The 21,523-nt window shown below is 39.7% G+C and overlaps 1 protein-coding gene across 1 annotated transcript in view; it reads right to left on the bottom strand.

Annotated features, from left to right (window-relative positions):
* Positions 1 to 21,523, bottom strand: part of cspg4 (chondroitin sulfate proteoglycan 4) — a 62,917-nt gene that overhangs the window by 14,752 nt on the left and 26,642 nt on the right. Inside the window, exons 2-5 of the mRNA XM_077711203.1 lie at positions 6,023 to 6,186; positions 2,380 to 5,937; positions 774 to 962; positions 432 to 707 (exon numbers count right to left, since the gene is read on the bottom strand). Of these exons, the coding sequence (XP_077567329.1) occupies positions 432 to 707; positions 774 to 962; positions 2,380 to 5,937; positions 6,023 to 6,186 (4,187 nt within the window). The remainder of the gene's footprint in view (positions 1 to 431; positions 708 to 773; positions 963 to 2,379; positions 5,938 to 6,022; positions 6,187 to 21,523) is intronic.

Here is a 21,523-nt window from a genome sequence, read left to right as displayed (position 1 = left end):
CGACTAAAAGACCGGCGGCCAAAAGGGACCAAAAGACCGGCGTCCAAAAGACCGGCGTCCAAAAGACCGGCGTCCAAAAGACCGGCGTCCAAAAGACCGGCGTCCAAAAGACCGGCGGCCAAAAGACCGGCGGCCAAAAGACCGGCGGCCAAAAGACCGGCGGCCAAAAGACCCGCGACCAAAAGACCCGCGGCCAAAAGACCCGCGACCAAAAGACCCGCGACCAAAAGACCGGCGACCAAAAGACCGGCGACCAAAAGACCGGCGACCAAAAGACCCGCGACCAAAAGGTTAAAAAAAAGTTTGGATTTTATTTACTGCGTGCCATATGATTGCTACTGCGCAGAGAAGACAAAAGTAGTGCTTAATTGCGCACTACACGCAGCTTAGAGGGAACATTGTCTGAAACGCTAGCAAGTTTGCCGCCATACCTCTTCCCAAGTGAAATAAGTCAGCTCATCTCCATCCTGGAAACGTATCTCCCCATGTTGCGGCGACTCGTCCACCACAAATTCAATATTGAAGGATTTGTAGAAAGGATGCGTGATGGTGATGACTTCATCATTGATGACCTTACTGAGGCCTTCCTTCACGGTGAAGTTGAGCGACACAACAGGGATAATTCGAGGCACGATGTTCACCACGATAAGCAAGTCCTCAATCGTAGTAAAACCGTTGGTGACATCCACCGTAAAGCCGTCAACTCCCTGCAAAAATGCAAAAACTCAGTCAAAAATAAGATAAATGCGATTATAGGGGAGTAAAGTACACACCTGGATGGATGAAGACACATAAAGAATGCGTCCATGATCAATGTCTTCTTGGGTAAACAAGTGAATGTAGTCAAGGACCGGTGACTCCGTACCATCCGAGCTATTGGTCAGTTTAACAACATGACCGAGACGTGGTTGTTTCTTGATGGTGAAAACCATTTCTGTAGGCAAAATGTCAGCTTGTTCCACCTTTTAAAAGGATAGACAGAAAGGTCATCAGTGAACTTATGTCCAGGAACGAAACAATCCCAGAAAACAACGTTCCTGGCTTGACATAACAAATATCTTGTTTTCTTTCTCGCCTGTTGTACTTCAAGTCGCTCTTTCAACTCTACAAACACTTGTATGAGAAATTAGGACATGGTTGTATACTATGTCATGTCATCCATTTTACAGATTTATGGTCATCCAACCAGGAAATAAGTTTTTAATCAGCTCCCGGGAGCCTTAAGCCTGTTTAACAGTCATGGCCTCTTTTTCACTATATTTCATATCACACTACTTTGCATTTAAGTGTTGTAGGAAACATATTAGAAGTACTTCTTCTATTCCAAGCTGTATTTTTACTTCTGGAAAAACCAAACGGGGGGTTTTGAATTGATCCTATCTTCACATTGGATAGGAAATCTCTTCTGTATACTTTGTTTTGTAGTATATTTCTATCAAAAGGGCTGTTTATTGGGTCTCAAGTCAAGTTACGTAAACGGGAATGTGTTTAGACTTGACGGATGATTTGAATCCCATTAGCAGGCCCCTCTTTTACAAATCACGGTGGGCTTGGAGGGAAATAACCCATGGGATACGCAATGTTCTGTTTTCCGCACTTAATAGAGTGCAATTCAGTACATAAACTAGATTAAAAGCGGCGACTGTGCCGTCACATTTAGTACCGCTTTCATGTGGTTGCAATGTAGATTAGAAAGAGAAGCATTCCTTTTGATAAAGGCTGCTCAAATGACTTTAAATGGTCTTATATATCCCCTAAAATGTAGATAATTCTGTCACACGGTTGCCTGAACTAATCACGCGCAAAGTAAACAAATTGAAATCATTTAATCCAGGGGTGTCAAACATACGGCCCGCGGGCCGGATCTAACCCATCTGGTGGTTTGGTACGGCCCGGGGAAGAAAGCTGCATTGTATAAAAAAATATGAATTTTCTTTAAAATTTGTAGTTCTTATATTATCCGCTAGGGGCGTGGTGTTTTAGTACGATAATCAGTTTTATGTACAACACACTTAAATATATGTTTAACTGTGTAAAAGTGTTGTTAAAATTGCACATACTTTAATTATGTTCTTATGTTATTCTCTTGTTCATAATTTATTGTTTATAATGTAAATGGAAAATTCTGTTAATATACATTTTGATAATTTACTCTTTCTTTGCACTAATTATTAGTATTAGCGACTTTTTCAAAGGAAAAAAGTATTGTATTATTGTTAGTTCAATGTCATTTTGCAATGAGTTTACTGGTCCGGCCCGCTTGAGCTCAAATTAATCTGTATTCGGCCCGCAGACCAAAGGGAGTTTGACACCCCTGATTTAATGAATCCATTTTTATCAGAAGTAAAAAAATTTTACTGGGTTTTTCCTGTAACTCACCTTCACAAATTTGGAGTTTATCACAGTGTGTTCACTCTCATAGGAAACGATGGCTTCATTGGTAACCACTTCAGGCTCTGAGAAGTAACCTTGTTTGAAGATTTTAATCCTAAAAGTACCCTCCTCGGAAAGTTCCTTTGCTTGGACTCTAAAACTAAAGGCATCCTTCGAATTGAGGCTCTCGTAATTATGTTCGTAGGAAACCACTCCCTTCTTCAGGTCCTCTTGACTAAAAACTTTTGCCTCAATCCCGCTTACGATTAACCTGCCTTCAGTAGGAGGTGTTGTCACGTAAAACTGAATTTCACTTGCATCCCTGATATCCATATTGGATTCAGCACTCAGGAGTGTTGTGTTCAAGGTCTTGGTGCTTCCGTGGTCAATAACAACCATTGTGTTATTTACAATACGCAGATAGGCTTCACTGGCTTGGATCTGGAGAAGTGAGGTTGTTGTATGAAAACCGTCGGACACTTGCAGAGGGAAACGTTCCTGATCAGCTCCTTGGTGAATGAAGAGAACTTTCTTATCTCGTAAATCAGCTTGGGTGAAACGGTAAAGGGATTGCGAGGGGTTCTGTGCGGAAACTATGTTGCCAGATAGTATACCCTCCCGGGCGTAAATAATCTGGGAGTCATTAAAACCTGTGTCATCGTCTTGGAACTGTATATCGTCTGTTGTTATGAGGCGTTGTCCATGGCGAACCACGTTGAAAACTTGATCCACCACCTGCATTGGGGCGTGTCCATTCTCACTTTGGATCGAGATCCTGAAAACGTCACTTATCGCTTCCTGAACGCCGAACATGTCGGCGCCCTGATCGAAAACCGTAAAGTGGAATTCATCAGTATCGGAACTTGAACCGTCATGCTGGTAAATCAATCTGTCAAGTTCCAAGTCTTCGTTACTAAACACTCGAATTGCTCCATCGAATCGTGGTTGTCCTTCAGGGGAATCTCTCATGAGTCGCCCATGTTTTGGTTCTTGATTAATCTGGTACATATAATCTGAAGAGCCAGTTGATTCCACCCAAAGGTAGTTTTTGTTTAAAACTTGTTCACTACCATGTTGGACCGTTAGTACCTCATTTGTCAAAGCGGGGGCATCGGAATCAGCCAAGATGCTGATTGGGAATGTGTATAAAGGCGAGTATTGATCTTCCGCGAATACTCTGAACTGGAATTGATCAGTACTGTCAACAGATCTTCTTAGGAAAACTCTATAGTTGACATAATTGTCCATAATATCTCTCTGGGTGAAAGTATCACCTTCATTCAACTCTGTGTCCGATAACATGAGACTACCAAGTGTTGGAGACTTGATGAGGATGTATTTGATGCTTTCTGGATCTGGATTCCTGCCTCGGACTTCAGCTTGAAGCTCAGTTTGTCCAATGATTACTTCTTCACCAGCTTGCATCTCCACTGGCACCAAAGTGGACAGTTTCACTGGAGACGGCATGATTTTAACTAAAAATGTGATATTCCCCAGGGAGGACGTTCCCATATTGGTGTCAAACTGGATCAACTCTGAAACAAGGTCTTCTTGATCACTGGAATCGGTGCTGAAGTACTTTAGAACGTTTTGATCCAGATCAGATTGATGGAACTCTGTGGCTGGTTCCCACATTCCATCACTTGCCATCATTCTCAATTCTCCATATATAAGCGGTTGTGTCATTTTATAAACAACGTCTCCATTGCGAGGGTGCGTAAGAACCGCCAAATTGTGGACGCCAATGGAAGCATTGCTGCCTTGAGCCAGAAGAAGACCAGTATTGGTCACAACAGTCATATGTGGTTGTGTCAAAGACAGCTTGAAGGTTGTTGCCGGGCTGACAGATTCACCGTCTGAAACTACCATGGTAATTGTATCACTTTGTCCTCCTTTGTGGACATAATATATATTCCCTTCCTTTAAGTCTCTGCAAGTGAACTCTGTTATCATATTTTCTGGTTCTTGGTCTTTCTCAAGGTAACCAGTGTCCGGAGAAAGCTCAGATGTCACTCTTACCACTAAATGGTCACATGGGGTGTCGGATTCTGTTATTCCGATGAGTTCTGGACTCAAGCGAGTCCTGCCGTTTTCGGTGATGGTGATTTCTCCTCCGCTTAGACGTGGGATGTCGCCAGCTTTTATGATTTCAACAGGTAACACGTAACTTTGAGCTGTTTTAAGACATTCAGGAAGGTATTCGTTACTGTTGGCTACTACCTCCAGGTGAATTCGATCTGCATGGACTTCATGTCCATCGTGCATGTACTTGATTTTCTGATTGATGACATCTAGGAGTGTGAATTTTTGGGTGCGTTTTGTGTTGAGATCAATGTCAAGTAGACCATACCATGGGTCACTCTTGAGGGAAAAGATAATCTGGGATTGACGCAATCTGGCAGCATTTAAATCAAAGGTTGGGTTCAGGTGATCCATGTCCAGAAAAACCTCGCCACCTTTTGCTACTTGGAGTGGTTTCACATCAAGGAGCTTTGTCACGTTTCGGAATATCTCGGGGGTGTCGTCCGTTGGGTAGCAATGCGACTCTGTAGTTTCAATATCGACATACCGTGTACGAGGCGGGGGTGACGTAGTCGTCGGCGTATCGGTGTCATAATAACTGGAATAGTCGTAGTCCTCTCCTTCGCATTTGACGTGAACATCTTTGGTTACCAAGGCGTCTTGGAGGCTTCTATCCTTCTGATTGACCTTTATCTCTCCGAAACATCCAATGAAAGACTCTGCCGTCATTTCTTCTTCCATCCGGTTTAATAAGTCACTCTCACGAAAGACATCCTTCATTTTAGCCTGAACGCCTCCTAAATACAAATTCCCTACCAAGTCTAACTGTTGAGTTGAGTCAAGAGGAAGAGAAACTATCTGGCTGTCTATGTTAATGTCAAAGGATTCCTGACTGACTTGGATTTTCACTCTGTGCCATTGATCATCATCCAACTGGACTTCGTTGTTCTCCAGAACCTCCATACCCTTGCCGTAGTCTAGCACCCCTTTCAGATAGCCTTTCACAACCCCAATAGCTACAAAGTCTTTATCTCTACCAGGATGAAATGCAAGTAAGGCATCTTCAATGGTGGTTTTCATGAGAAACTCCAAAACTCGAGGCCCTCCGCTAGCTCCACTCCAAGTAGGAAAGGAAATGAAAGAATCCGGAGTACTGAAACTTGTCGCCTCTCCGTCACCGGCCTCAAACTCGCTACTGCAAGATTCCTTAGTGTCATGGCATTGTTTGAAGAGAGTGCCAAGAATATCGAATTGATGGGATTCGAATTTAACGTTACTCATACAACCACGGAAAGGTGGAATGGCATTGCTAAGGTAGCTGGTATCCAGGTCTCCGGTTCCTCCAATCCAAATACCCTGATCGATATTCAGTTCCTCCCCGTTGTCGTCGACGGGAACGAATGTGGAGAAGAGCTCATCGATCGTCAAAGTGAGCTTAGCATCCTCCAATGTGACGGAAACTTTGTGTTCCAATAAGTTGTTGAGCTGAAGACCTTGTGATGACGATAGTATCATCTCACCTCCCCCCATGTCCATTCGAACCTATGGAATGAGAACATTTATGTTAGAATTAAGACAACTACTTGAAATTTATAATGAAAGACAACTCCAAGATGTCAAAAATGACCTGTATTTTTCCATTGAGAAGCTCAATGAACAAGTAATCTTCCATTCCAGCAGCCAAAAGTAACAAGCCACTTCTACGGCTTGTCTTCATCGTGAGTGTCACTTGGAAGCTGGAGACATCTTGGAAGCTTTGGATACTGCAATAACTGTCCCCAAAGTAGGATTCTAGGAAGATGAAATGGGGAAAAAATGAAAAGCCAGGCTTTACATCAACTACAAAAGTTTGCCCATGTCAAAGAAGACTTTTATACTCAAACTAAAGAACCCTACGGCATATGTCATGAAAATACACCTGCAAATTCTGCGTTTTATGATTTATTTTATTCATAGTAAGACATTATGATATGGATACTATTTATTTTATAGCATCTTACTCCAGTGTATCTCCCAAGGCCTTAAATATTTTAACGGTAAGACATCAGGCTGTCCTCAGACTAATTTCCAACTGAATGCAAATTCTACTTATGACTGTACTCAAGCCGTAATAGGGTAGTATACTATTTTGGATATTAAAAAACTACGGTATTACAATTTTAGTGTAAAGTGTGTCTAAATGAGGCATATTTAGCAATGCCAGGTCTGAATTATTGTTATCGTTTCAATGTTAGTTTTTTTTGTACGTCAGAGTTCAAGATAAGCCAAGAATGCTGAACTATTGAACAAAAAATGACATTTTGAGTAATAAATTTAAACCTCGCACCTCAAAAAATGAATTTCTTGTTGCGTTTATTTGAACTGGGTTATTTTGACAGGCCAAAATGATTGGACGTCTTGCACTGTCAATGATTTAACGGAATACGCTGTAAAGATCATAAGTATTTTACTAGTAAAGCATTGATTATAAGAACTTCTAAGGACATAAGTACGTCATTAGACTTTACTCAAGACATTCCCAATAGAATACACATTTTACTTCCAACAGTGTTCTTAAGGACCCTCCTCTTAAGCGGGAACACCGAGAAGAAGTCAACTACTTAACCATTACTGTGCTGGATCAATGCCAAAGAAAATTTCCCACATTTAAAAGATAAATGACTCAGTTCCCGATACGGAAGCTTTTTTAAGGACACATTGAAGATGACTTTGAAATAGTGACGCAATGGGAGAGAGACCGGTTTTCCACATTCAGGACTTTCCCATGAGAATTTCCCCTAAATATCAACACATTTGTTGGCAACATAACAACGGGTGCATTCTTTAACTCGCTGAATAAGTCACAGTTGTTGAGGTCATAATACAGAAAAGGGGGAAACTGATACAGTAAATATCCGCTTTCTATAAAAAGCCTGTGATGTGGGAGAAGATCATTACAAGAAGGCCCAAATAGTTGCTAGATCTTGAATGTAATTGATGGTAGCTAACAAAACCACCATCGCAAAATACATAACGTATTTTCTCGCATAGACGGACGGCGTAGTAGTAAAGTTCATATACATTTTTGAGAGTTATTTTGTCTTCATTTGTGGACATCACTTCAATACTTTGTTTAAATAAACCAAGTTAGGCAGGTAGATAATGTTTTGGGTACTGAGTGCAGACAACCTTGGGTATCGGCCCTGAATAAGTTATTTTTCACTGGATCAAGTTTGATTTGTATATATTTAAGTCCAATTAGCCATGCAAGAACGATTATGCTCTTTTACAAATAAACCATCAATGGATGGGTTCGTGACATGCGTTTTATTGAAATGTTATACTGCCTTGCTTCTCTCACATAATTTAAAATAAAAAAAAAAACCTCACAAATATTCTACCGAACGTCCAGGCTTTAGCGGCCTTCTGTTTTTAGAAGCAAGGCCAGTGGGGGCGCTATTTTATCACAACATATAGCTCAGGCATGGGCAAACTACGGCCTGCGGGCCACATACGGCCCCTCTGGCCTTTTAATCCGGTCCGCCAATGTTGTCCAAATGTTTTTTTTCTATTCCCCAAGATGGCGCCATCACGCGGAAGCCAGTGTCAGTAGCTCTGTCCACTCTTAGTTTTTCGTGTTTTATCTTTTTTTAAATGACATTTTAATATTTAATATTTCTTAATACATTCCTTTTTACTTGACTTAGTACTTTATACTTTTTACTACAATGATCAGTGATGAGTATGTTAATACTTTAATCCTTTTTTTTCTGTTTATGTTTCATATGTACTGTTAACGGATGCACTTTTTTATATGTATCATATCTTATGCTGACCCCGCCCATCTGTCAAATGTTTAAAGTCAATGTAGCCCCCGGGCCCAAAACTTTGCCCCTCCCTATTCTAAATAATGGCGCTTTTACTGCTTTAGCCTAAGCTCAAAACCTGAGTAAACTTTCAACCAATAACCAAGCATAACTTCCCAAAAAGAATGCCAAAGCACAAACAGTATATACCAAAGAGGTTATTTCCAGAACAGCCATTTTGCAATTTTTCTACATGCAGTCAGCCAGAAGTCTCTCACACACCCGATCCAATCACATCGCCGATCCGGTAATTGACGCCAAGTAGAATATACTCCATGAATGACTTCTACTAATTGCGCAAGAGCCTCCAGGCAAAGACGGCAAAGTCGACGGGAAAAAAAATCTTTTCTTGACGGCAATTGCATTAACGGAGAGAGAGAACCTCAATGAGCTCGCTGCTTCTTAAAGAGCTTTTGTCGGATTGTTTCGCCGAGCGAACGGATGAAACGCTCAAGCCCGAGAACCATGCCAAGACAATTGCGCCTGGGGATTTTCTATTTGAAATTCATCTCGCCTTGAGGAAGAAGAGCATATTTAGCCACCAATCTGAACAATAGCGCTACTTTTTCCCCCTCAACCTGGAATTCATTAGTGTCCTCCTAAGCATATTTTTCCAAATGACCGGCCTTGTTTAACTCCTGTCAGTGATTTTCGTACCGTAGTCCGTATCCTTGCAGTCCGTATGATGAAAGGAAACTCAAAAGCTATATATTTTTTTACATTTTCAAGCTCTTTCCCAATCAACCTGTTGTCAAAATCCACAAACTTCAGGCTACGAGGTTGATGGGATCATTCTAGCAATATGTTGCAGTCCATTTCAGATGCTTTAAGGCAGGGGTGTCAAACATACAGCCCGCGGGCCGTCTGGTGGTTTGGTACGGCCCGGAGAAGAAAGCTGCATTGTATAAAAAAATATGAATTTTCTTTAAAATGTGTATTTCTTGTATCATCTGCTAGGGGGCGCAGTGTTTTAGTACGTGCAGACAACATGAATTGACATTTATTAAGTTCTTATGTTATTCTCTTGTTCATAATATATTGTTCATAATGTAAAAGGAAAATTCTGTTAAACATTTTGATAATTTACTCATTCTTTGCACTAATTATTAGTATTAGTGACTAATAATTAGTGGAAAAAAGTGGGCTTATTGTTAGTTCTATGTCATTTTGCAATGAGTTTACTGGTCCGGCCCACTTGATCTCAAATTAAGCTGTATTCGGCCCGCAGACCAAAGTTTGACACCCCTGCTTCAAGGCATCAACGAGTAGTTTAAGCAATCTCCACAAGAAGTTTAACTGCAGGCTAATTTTCTCTGTCCAAGCCACTTAACACACCCTAATTGAGGGTCAAGTACAACACCGGTTTTGCACCATTGCAGATGATGTTAATTTCATGCATTCAGAGGAAATGGAAACTCCTTTCGGCTGTTTTTATAGACGACCTAATGAATGACCTTGATTGTTTGCTTTTCCTCTTCTCTGGCAATACTTTTTCTCTTCGCCCTCTATTGGTTTCTTGATGCATGCCCGGAAAACTAAACTGAACTGAGAGGACCTCATGACTGAATTCTTACTTTTCGGGCAGATTGAAAGTTTTTGGTTGGATCATTTCAGGATTTTTGTGAAAATACGTTACTCAAATGTAAAAAAAAGTATTCTCTTTACATTATAAAATGCATATATGCTGTATTTGTGACCAAAAAAATTACGACTGAATTATGGGTAGGGCTTATATGCGCATAAATTAGACTTGACATGCATAAACCTGATAGTAACATATTTGTACTCCTTAATAAATCCATGAATATGAAAATTGTGAATCAGGGGGCGGCTTATATGAGAGAAATTATAAAACTCAACGATTTTAAGGCAATTTTAAGGGTGCAGCTTATACGTGGATGCGACTTATATGCGAAAAAATACGGTTTTTATTGTATTATAGTGTCATTTGATATAAAACAGCAGGTTTTAATAACTTTGTATTAAGTTATAAAAATGTTTACACTATAGGATAATATAAAATACAAATATGATCATTCATGTCAAGAAATAAAATTAAAACAATTGCTAATATTTAAATTATTTTTTTAAATGACCAAAAAATAGTCCCTTTTATAAGTATCACTTTATTTTTAAAGGCTTAAATTAGTGGATTAACAATGTTTTATGCTAACAACGGCTAATTCAAATTTACTTTAAAAACCACCATTATACCACTCAAAACTTTTCACAAGCATTTCCTGCTCTAAAAAAGCATTCTAGCCCCAAAATTCTCAGTTTTTCGCCTAAAACACGACCTTATTTTTATCTTTTTGGCTGTCCTTTTGAAATCTGAATAAAAAAATGTTCTTCACCAGCAGGCACATCTCATTTCCCCTAGCACAAATTTACCATGGTAACAACGCCCGGGATCCAAACAAGCCGCCCCCTCACGCTTCAGCCTATAAATAGTGGTTATGTTACTCCTTTGTTTCCTTTGCGGCTGAGCTGCTAGGGCATAAGGGCTTCTGGGTAATTACACCAAGGATGGAGTATTATCAAGAAGACTGTAGATAGACTTGTAGAGTCGCTAAGGAATGGAGAAGTCAACCGTTAACTTGATTTGCAAACGCGTATTTTGGCCCTAGATGGTTTGGTGACCCCAACACGGTGTAGTGCCTCAATGTCTGTAAATATTTCAGGTCATTTGTAATGTGATGATTTGCAGAATCGCTCTTTAGTTTTGCTTTGATTGAACACAGGCAATGTTCCCTCTAGGTAACAGGCAATTGCGCACTACTCTCGTCTTCTCTGCGCAGCAGCAATCGTATGGCGTGTAGTAAATAAAATCCAAACTTTTTATTTTTTATTTTTTTATTTTTTTATTATTTTTTTTACCCCTTTCCCCATGATGGCGCCGTTTACCCGGCAACCAGGGTCAGTAGCTCTGTCCACTCTTATGTTTTTTTGTGTTTTAGATTGGATTGGATAACTTTATTCATCCCGTATTCGGGAAATTTCTTTGTCGCAGTAGCAAGAGGGTGAGAATACAGACAGAAAAATACATTTTAGACATAAATACACAGTAATAGTAAGTTAATAAATAAATACATGAATAAATATTGAAATAAGTAGCCGTGTTGCTAAAATATTTATATACCGTATATTCACGACTATAAGGCGCACTTAAAAGTCTTAAATTTTCTCCAAAATAGACGGTGCGCCTTATAATCCAGTGCGCCTTATATATGGAAAAAAAGTAGTGAAAAGTAGTTTTTTTTCCCCAAAATAGACAGTGCGCCTTATAATCCGGTGCGCCTTATATATGGAAAAAAAGTAGTGAAAAGTAGTTTTTTTTCCACTTTAAAAGTGGTGAAATTACAAAAAAAATTGAAAAGACACTTGTTTACATGTATCTATTTTGACTTTTAAATTCGTAGTATGGCTCACAAAGAATAACATTGGAAAATATAAATAGTTTGTGGCTCTTTTCATCAAAAAGGTTCCCGAACCCTTGCTCTATGCAATGGATGTTAAATAAATTGTCATTTTTTTTGCTGAGTAGGCAAACCATTTCCAATGTCAAGACTGTGAGTAAATTGTTGGCATGTGCTAGTCGTTTACACGTCGGAGTCCACCAAATTTCATTTGGTCGCACTTACGCGGATGCGTTTTTGTAACATTCCCTTTCCATTTGGTCACTTTCACCGCATCCACACTTTGGCGGTGAAGAAAAAGCGCTCCCTGACTATTATATAAAAAGACAACGGGGGCTTGGGAGTGGTTGAGGCGTGTGGTTTACATGCCGCCACGTGTAGTTGGACGCGCTCTTTCCTGATTGGTCCAAATTGGAACAACCTATGGCTTAAAACAATGGCGGACAAATGTGAACTGGGGTCTTGGGCAGGGGTGGGCTGTCAGTGGGCCCCTTGAATTGACGAGTGAGTTTTCACCTCCTAAAATTGGACCCCCTGTTAGGCTGGGGCCCAGAAAAACCCTGAAAAATATATTTTTTTAGGTCTCAGGGGTATTTTATTAGTTGAGGACTTATTACTTTGTATTTTAAGTGCTGTGCCAATGCGGATAACTGTGGGTTATTAAAATAAATATTTATTCATTCATTTTATGGACTGGTTTATAGGCACTAAGGTCGTGGGGGGTGCTGGAGCCTATCCTAGATGACTTTGGGGACAACACCCTGAATCGGTGGACAGCTGATTGTAGGGCATAGGGAGATAAAGGACAACCAATTGTAGGTAGGGGCAATTTAGAGTGTCCAATTAGCTTTCGGATGTGGGAGGGAACTGGAGTACCCGGAAAAAACCCACACAGGCTCGGGGAGAACATGCACACTCTACATAGGTGGACTGATCTGGATTTGAACCAGGGATCCCAGAGCTGTGAGGCTGACAGGCTAACATAACATGAATATAACTGCAATTATTTTGTCCAATTATACAAATGTATTTTTACTTATTCACTGTTACATTTGGCGACAGATGTCTAATTAATTTCATCTAGCACAGGGGTATCAAACTCATTTTTTTGTGGCGGGTCACATGGTAGTTTCAATGACATCCAGACGGCCGTTACGTCTTCCAACCAGGCTTCCAAAATTAATCAATTAATAAATTAACAGCTTTCTCAATCATGCTAATCAATAGATCATTTTTGGACATTCAAATTAGTACACATTTTTACAGTTATTGATTTAAAAAGAGGAAAACACAGGAAATAATCTACAATATTCTGAATTTCATCATAAAACAGAAAGTTAGCACTCATCATTCACTTTCTCGGACCATACAAAATGAAGCAGTGGACCAGATTTGGCCCACGGACCACCACTTGGACACCAGTGATCTAGAAAAACCGGCAATGTATTCAAGGACCATTGACGGCAGTACACACCCAAAATTCGAAGTCTAGCATATCAGTGGCAGCGTTTAAAGTATTCTTTTTGGTCAACTCTTTGAAGACCACAGTATTAGATTTTTGCAGATTTTTTTGTGAGCGTATCAGCAAGCCTTGTTTTGGTCCAACACATTCATCGGAAAGTTCCAGCCACTCCAAAGCACACAGCAGAGCCACAACTCTACGTTCCTTGACAGCGCTACTTAATATGGAGCCCCCTTCTCACCGCCGCCGACTTTTCACAAGTCACCGGGGACACACTTTTTTACAGTTTATGGCGGAGCCATTTCTCACAGCTCCCTCAAAGCCAACTCAGCATCACCTTTTCACATCCCTCAACCACCTCCGTGTGGGTTGCCAGACACCACCGCTAAGACTCGGGGAGGTCCCATCTGAAAGGAAACCCGGCTTACGGCGACACAGCAGGGGGGGAACAACCCACACTTAAAATTCCAAAGCTTTCTGTGTTTTTAGCAAAAAAACAAAGTGACACGGAGGCCGAAAGCTGAAAAATTATGTCCTGTTCAATTTCAATGGAGAGATTTTGGGAGGATGAATGTGTGAAAATTGAGAGGGAAAAATGTGTAAAGAGGTTTGTGAAAGAATCCCTCTTGTTTGGCTTTGTGCTTTCTTGGAAGGAACTCTCAAGAGAAGTAAAAGAACAAAAAAAGTCCAACTTTGTTTCAAGAGTTACAATACAGGAGGGGATTTTGCTTTCTTATACACTTGATTTATTGAATATTAGAGGGTGGAATCTGTTTAAAAGTTGTTGGAGGTGGTAGTGGGTAGAAGGAAAACAAAAACACAGGAGATTTGGGTTCAAATCCCTGTTTGGAACAACTACTACAGTATTGGGAGAATTTTTTATTCTAAAACTGTGTAAACTTGGTTGTTAGGAGACCCCTACATGGGCGGGGGGGATATGACTTGGAAGGATTGTTTCTTGTAACAAAAGTATGTTATATCATTATATTACTTCATACTTCTTCCAATAAGCAGCTCAATGAAAAGAGGCATCTAGTATTCAGTCTTTTCTAGTTCTATTGGCTTTAAACTACTTTTTCTTGGGGGCGGTCATAAGGTAAGATGGGATTTATGAGAAAAGGGGACCAAGAAAATACATAGGTAACTATATGGTGGCCGGACGTTAGGTCGCAAGTCTTTTGGTCGCCGGTCTTTTGGTCGAAGGTTTTTTGGTCGCCGGTCTTTTGGTTGCCAGTCTTTTGATTGCAGGTCTTTTGGTCCCTTTTGGTCCCCGTATTTTTTGGTCGCCGGTCAAATGGTGACAGAGAGTTTACTGTTGAAATCAGCTCTGAAAATTATATTCATGAGAGTTTAATATCTAAGTATTGTTTAATATATAAGTACTGTTTAATATCTAAGCACTGTTTAACATCTAAGTACTGTTTAATATCTAAGTATATTTTACCGGCGACCAAAAGACCGGCGACCAAACGTCCGGTCACCAACTATATATAAATTTACGCAATGTATTGGAAACCAAACGTTCTTCTTCGTCACTAACCACAATCCACCATTATATCTCTATGTATAACATAGTATTGTAGTACCTCTATGCATTACTGTATGTTTCCACACAGGTATATATATAAGTTCTGTAAACATTCCTATTCCATCGAACACTTAAACCATTGATATATTTTTATTTTTCCTGACACGGCAGGGAACGTCAACCATTTTTAAACCATTGGAAAATCCTTCTATGAATGCTACTCACTTGGAAAGAAAACGTAATGTTTCATTAACTCGACTCCATCACTCCGCCAGTGAAAATACACCCAGTCGCCATTCACCTTCACATTGTGAATCCGCAACAAAGAAATACTATTCTCGCCATTGGGACTTTCTCAAAAGTCCAAATAAGGCACGTTGACCAACTTTTAGGCCATTGGCTCATCACCCAACACGCCCCCACTAAAATGATGATCTCACTCGGCATAACAACATTGTAAACCTAACACAGTGTGAACAGAAGCATTGTGGCCAAGTCGAGGTTCTGCTTAACTTTATGGCCGTACACAAAATGGGCTTGTGTGTGTGTGTGCACCCCATGGTGGGAGGAGTCAAAACCGCTAAGATTCCCCTTGGGTGGGTCTCATTATAATAATCAACATTTAGCCCAGAGGTAGGCCACATTGACTTTAAACATTTGACAGATGGGCGGGGTCAGGACAAGATATGATACATATAAAAAAGTGCATCCGTTAATAGTACATGTGAAACATAAACAGAAAGAAAGGACTTAAGTATTAACATACTTATCAGTCATCATTAAAGTAAAAAGTAGAAAGTACAAAGTCAAGTAAAAAGGAATGTATTAAGAAATATTAAAATGTCATTTAAAAACAGATAGAAGGGCTGTAAAACACCAAAAACAGAAGATATGATACAAATAAAAAAGTGCATCCGTTAACAGTACATATGAAACAAACTGAAAAAAGGACTAAAGTATTAACATACTCATCATTAAAGTAAAACGTATGAAGTATAAAGTAAATAGGAATGTATTAAGAAATATTAAAAAGTCATTTAAAAAAAACATAAAATGGCTATAAAACACAAAAAACAAGATATGATACAAATAAAAAAGTGCATCCGTTAATAGTACGTATGAAACATAAACAGAGAAAAAGGACTAATATATTAACATAGTCATCACTCATCATTAAAGTAAAAAGTATAAAGTACAAAGTCAAGTAAAAGGGAATGTATTAAGAAATATTAAAATGTAATTTTAAAAAAGATAGAGGGGCTGTAAAACACCAAAAACAAATAAGAGTGGACACAGCTACTGCCACTGGCTTCCGTGTGACGGCGCCATCTTGAGGAAGAAAAAAAAACTTTTGGACAACGTAGGCGGGCCGGATTAAAAAGCCTAGCGGGCCATGTGTGGCCCACGGGCCGTAGTTTGCCCTAACCTAACCTGAAAGTGAACCGAATAAAAAGGGATTTAGAGCAGCCACTGCTGATGACAAGGGAGGCATATTTCTTGGCAAACATGACTCCCTAGTTCTCAAGACACAGGTGGAACTCATTCCCGAAATGAAACGAAAAACAATAGTTCAACCGACGCCAGACATTTTTCCTGCGATTACAAAATCTGCGTGAGCTTTTCAACTGGGGTACATCCCTACTCTTCAACTGTTGTAGCCTGTTGAGTTTTATGTATGATAGAAAAATATATCAAGAGTACTCGAGTGTGGAATGAAGCACCATGAGACAAAGCAAGAGTTTCAAATATTTCAAACAACAACAAAGACCATGGAATTCCTGATGGGAGAATCTGTAGAGTTGGTTAATTTATGAGATCTGTCTGGGAAAAACCTGGACTTCAACGGCCAAGTTCAACCGAAACCTAGTCTTTAGCAAGCATTTGCTTACTATACATAACAGTTTCCAGTTTCTCACTTCTTTAACCTGAGATTTAGGAAAATTATGTCCATGTTTTTTTTTCTTCTAAAGAGGCAAAGAAAAGTCAATGTCAAGATATTAAGATGGTCGCCGGACGTTTGGTTGCCCGGCCGTTTGGTTTGCCGGACGTTTGGTTTGCCGGACGTTTGGTTTGCCGGACGTTTGGTTTGCCGGACGTTTGGTTTGCCGGACGTTTGGTGGCCCGGACGTTTGGTTGCCGGGACGTTTGGTCGCCTGGACGTTTGGTCGCCTGGACGTTTGGTCGCCTGGATGTTTGGTCGCCTGGATGTTTGGTCGCCTGGACGTTTGGTCGCCTGGACGTTTGGTCGACCGGATGTTTGGTCGACCGGATGTTTGATCGACCGGACGTTTGCGCGCCCGGACGTTTTGGTCGCCCGGATGTTTGGTCACCGGACAAATGGTGACAGATAGCTCTGTCCACTCTTATTTGTTTTTCATGTTTTACAGCCCCTCTATCTTTTTTTTTAAATGACACTTTAATATTTCTTAATACATTCCTTTTTACTTGACTTTGTACTTTATACTTTTTACTTTAATGATGAGTGATGAGTATGTTAATACTTCAGTCCTTTTTTTCTATTTATGTTTCATATCTACTGTTAACGGATGCACTTTTTTATATGCATCCTATCTTGTCCTGACCCCGCCCATCTGTCAAATTTTTAAAGTCAATATGGCCGCCGGGTCAAAAAGTTTGCCCACCCCTGAGTTAGGATAAAGAATACGTGCAAAGGGTTTAAAATTGGCTTCAATTTCAACTTATCAAAGGCATTTTTTTTGTGACTTCAACTTGAACGGCTTCAATATTTCCGACCACATTTGCTGTATGATTGCCCCGCATGACTCATTTGTTTTGAGCAAAACATCCCACCAAATGAACGGCAAAGCTTTGTTTGTTGCCATCACTCTGACTTTGTTGCCATGTTCTGATTTCCTTTTTTTAGAATCTAAGAAAAACGTCAAAGTACCACGGAACATTTCTACTACCATAATTAGGATGTTAATTCTATTCGTAGGCACTTGAAGCCGTAATATGCGAATACAATTTTACCTCAAGTTGAAGAATTGACACTAAAATTTTCCTTTTCTCGACAGATGTCATCAGTTTTAACAACGAATATCATTCATAACCAACCCCAACCAGTCTTATCCGAGTCTGGAACTGGCTATAACTGGATTTTTGGTTCCTTGATGCCCATTGGGAGGTAAGAACAGCAATATGTAGTAATACATTGTTTCTACTAGTAAACATACAGGGTACATTTCCCCAAAAAAGCATGTGCGCCTTATATTTGAGAGCTTCTGGTTTTAATTCTTGCTACTGCCTTTTTTTGCTCATTTTTGAAGTCTACTGTGAAAAGCTCCAAGAAAAATTCAACAGACAACAAACTCTAGGAACAAGTACCTATAAAATGATGTTATTGTGGTTTTATAATGACATAATTTGTTCATTTCAATCTAAAAACTGCTTTTGTGATTCACTGATTCACTCACTACTTCCTTAGTTTCCAAAAACTTTATCGCTCACAATTCTGGGTAACTCCATGTTTTTTTTTTATCACTAAGGAAACATTTAAACTATAATTTTATAACCAGAAGATAATAGCAACTTATTCTTCACGGAAAACTCCCAAAAAAATCTGAATCTGAAGTTTCCTTCCAGCTTTTCCGTTATGACGAATCGACCTTCAAAATACAAACCCCCGATTTAGTACAGAATTGTTTCATTTTTTTCAAGCTAAAACCAGATTCCACCATCATAACTCCACATTTTCCATTCGCTAAGGTGACAGCCAGACCTTTCTACAAATAAGCTTAAATCACAGTGATACAGAAGCTGCTGTGAATGGACCCCCCCCCCCCAAAGAAATAACACACATCTGACTTGAAGCAGGACCAGAAAAGTCAGTATGTGTTCACGATCACAGCCTCACATTAGCCAATATAATGAAAACCAGCTGAAAGCACAACACGCTAGACTGACTAACCCATTCCCGTCCAGACTGATCCACCCCCCCCCCACTTTACCAAAGTCCAGCGCCTCACCCCTTCCCCCTCGAGACAACCCTTTTTCACTCAGACATCTGAATTTAAAGCCAGAAAAATGTATTATCCAGATGCTACGTCTTGCCGTTACTCCAAATCGTTCATAGCTAAGTGCGTAAATTCAGACATGCTAACACTAACACACTTGTATGGTAATTAATAGCGGTTGGCTGAGTCAGCCCGCCGCCGTCTGAGACCGCCTCGGACGTGCTACCGTCGAGAAAACCCACCCTGCCACACCCAAATGCCACGCCAAGTCTCATTTTGGAAACTATCCAGTGCAGAGTGTTCATTCCATATATGGTACCCCAATAAACCGCATATAAAGGGCAACATGGTGGAAATATGTAGCATGCATGTTTGGGTCCCTTTTTGGAAGAACAAATACAATGTTTGTCTGAGCCAGACATGGGTAAACTACGGCTCGCGGGCCACATCCGGCCCGCCAACGTTGTCCAAATAATGTTTTTTTTTTCCCCCCCAAGATGGCGCCGTCAAACGGAAGCCAGTGGCAGTAGCTCTGTCCACTCTTATTTGTTTTTTTTTATGTTTTACAGCCCCTCTATCTTTTTTAAATGACATTTTAATATTTCTTAATACATTCCTTTTGACTTTACTTTGTACTTTATACTTTTTACTTTAATGATGAATGATGAGTATGTTAATACTTTAGTCCTTTTTTTCAGTTTATGTTTCATATGTACTGTTAACGGATGCACTTTTTTATATGTATCCTATCTTGTGCTGACCCCGCCCATCTGTCAAATTTTTAAAGTCAATGTGGCCCCCCCTCGGGCCAAAAAGTTTGCCCACCTAAACCCAACCTCTTTTTTTAAGAGGTTTCTGTCTTTTTGAGTTCACTTTTACCAAAAGGAAAAATAATATTGGCGGTTTGCTAACCCTAAAAATAGCACTCAATTGCCTGCCATTGACAATGATAGGATAAAATTGCCTTAAAATCGTTGAATTTTACAATTTCCCTCGTATAAGCCGAACCCTGATTCACAATTTTAACCTCCATATTCATAGTTTTACTAGGGACTACAAATGTGTTGCTTTGAAGGGAAAATCTTAAGAAAAATCGGCTTTTTTAAGCGTTTTATCTGTTTATATTTTATCTATTTTGAAATAAATGACCATATCAACCACCCCGTTTTCTTTAATGGCATTTCGTCTTTGTCACCTTGCATTTTCGTGCATGTCAGGTCTAATTTATGCACATATAAGCCTTTAGTCTCGATTCAATCATTTTTTTTAGCGACAAATACAGCATATATGCGAGATAATACAGCTTCCTGGAATGGTCTCCATCTCTGTATGAGTTCCAGTCATTCATTATCAGTCCACCCAGCTTCGTGCATACTCATACCAACAAGGATTTTCCAAAAGCCTTCATTTTTTCCACCATTCGCCTTGTGGAATCCTTCCATTTCTTCACAAAGTCTCATCTTAGAACTCCCATTTCACTTTAAACACTGCTTTCTCAAGGCTTGCATGTCATTAATGGTTTAAACATGTGGCGGCAAAGTCGCCGATCACCCGCCAAGCGGCTTTCCCACAGAGTAGCCACACTTCTCGCCACATTAGCCTTTGAGGTGCGTCATACCCACGTACATCCTCGTTGTACCGAGTGCAAAACTCGAATCTAAAGCGGCACAATTCCCCCCTTTTGAATGAGACAATCTGCTAAAACAACTCGGCATATTTCATTTAAGACTCTAAAGATCTTTTTCTAGTCAAAGGGCAGACGCTGTGATTTTAATTCTACTTTACAACATTTGGTCCTCGGCCTGGACGCGGTTGAGTTTGGCCTAAAATAGCTCGGGAACAGGGTGGGGAAGTTGGGCTAGTTGGGCTTTGGCTACTGCACCCACCTCTCACTCCAAAAGGTATTATTTGAGAAAGAAAAGTACGCCGTGGAAGAAGAATTTCATCGCAGATGGGAAGTACCGTATTTACACGACTATAAGGCGCACTTAAAAGTCTTCAATTTTCTCCAAAATAGACAGTGCGCCTTATAATCCAGTGCGCCTTATATATGGAAAAAACGAAAAACCACCACTGTCGGATATTAAAAAAATATAAATGCCTGAATGGGGACAATACTGTTAAATATGCAGATGCCATCTTAGTTTACAAAATCTTCCATCATATAGCTCCTCCCCCACTGCAAGATTTTATACAAAAAATCCAAAACATCAACAATGGCTGGGGCTTCATAAAGTACAAAAAGTGATTTTTTTTTGGACATAACATTATCATGCTATTGCTAATCAATGAGTACCAATTGAAAGTTTGCATGTAAAAAGGTCAAATGAAAAAAAATGTGATTGAAAATGTGTTAGATGTCGTGTCAACACTTCTATTGGTACGTTCAGGACTCCTAAAAAGAGCCACATATGACTCCCGAGCCATAGGTTCCCAAGCCTGGGGCTAATGCAACCAAGAAACTTCAGAATACGCCATGAAATAAAGTTGTAACCTGACTTAATATAGTATATTTTCTAGAATTTGCCCAATAAGAAATGGTCAATCCTTCATAAGGTACTCATTGAACTTAATGGCTTCCAGTAAGAGTGCTAGATGTCCAATTCATTTAGATCGGTAGGTTGGATATACGTTTGTAAATTTAAAAAAAACATGTTAATTTACATAAAAAAGTAATTCATTGCCATTTTTAATGGTCGATGACAACCCAACAGGTCCAAAGAAATAGCACTCAAAGATGAAAATACAAAATATGATGTGAATTTTGTATTTAAATGACCAAAAATCATATAAAAGGTTAACTGAGCTGTCTTAAAATAATAAATTTGGGGTAAATTCACAAAAATGTGGAAGTCTGCGGTCTGATATCCATCAATTAATTTAGCTTTAATCTTTTTTTTGTT

This window comes from Stigmatopora nigra, unplaced genomic scaffold, assembly GCF_051989575.1.
Source record: "Stigmatopora nigra isolate UIUO_SnigA unplaced genomic scaffold, RoL_Snig_1.1 HiC_scaffold_25, whole genome shotgun sequence".
Lineage (NCBI taxonomy): Eukaryota > Metazoa > Chordata > Actinopteri > Syngnathiformes > Syngnathidae > Stigmatopora > Stigmatopora nigra.
This window is presented reverse-complemented; position numbering and strand designations above follow the sequence as displayed.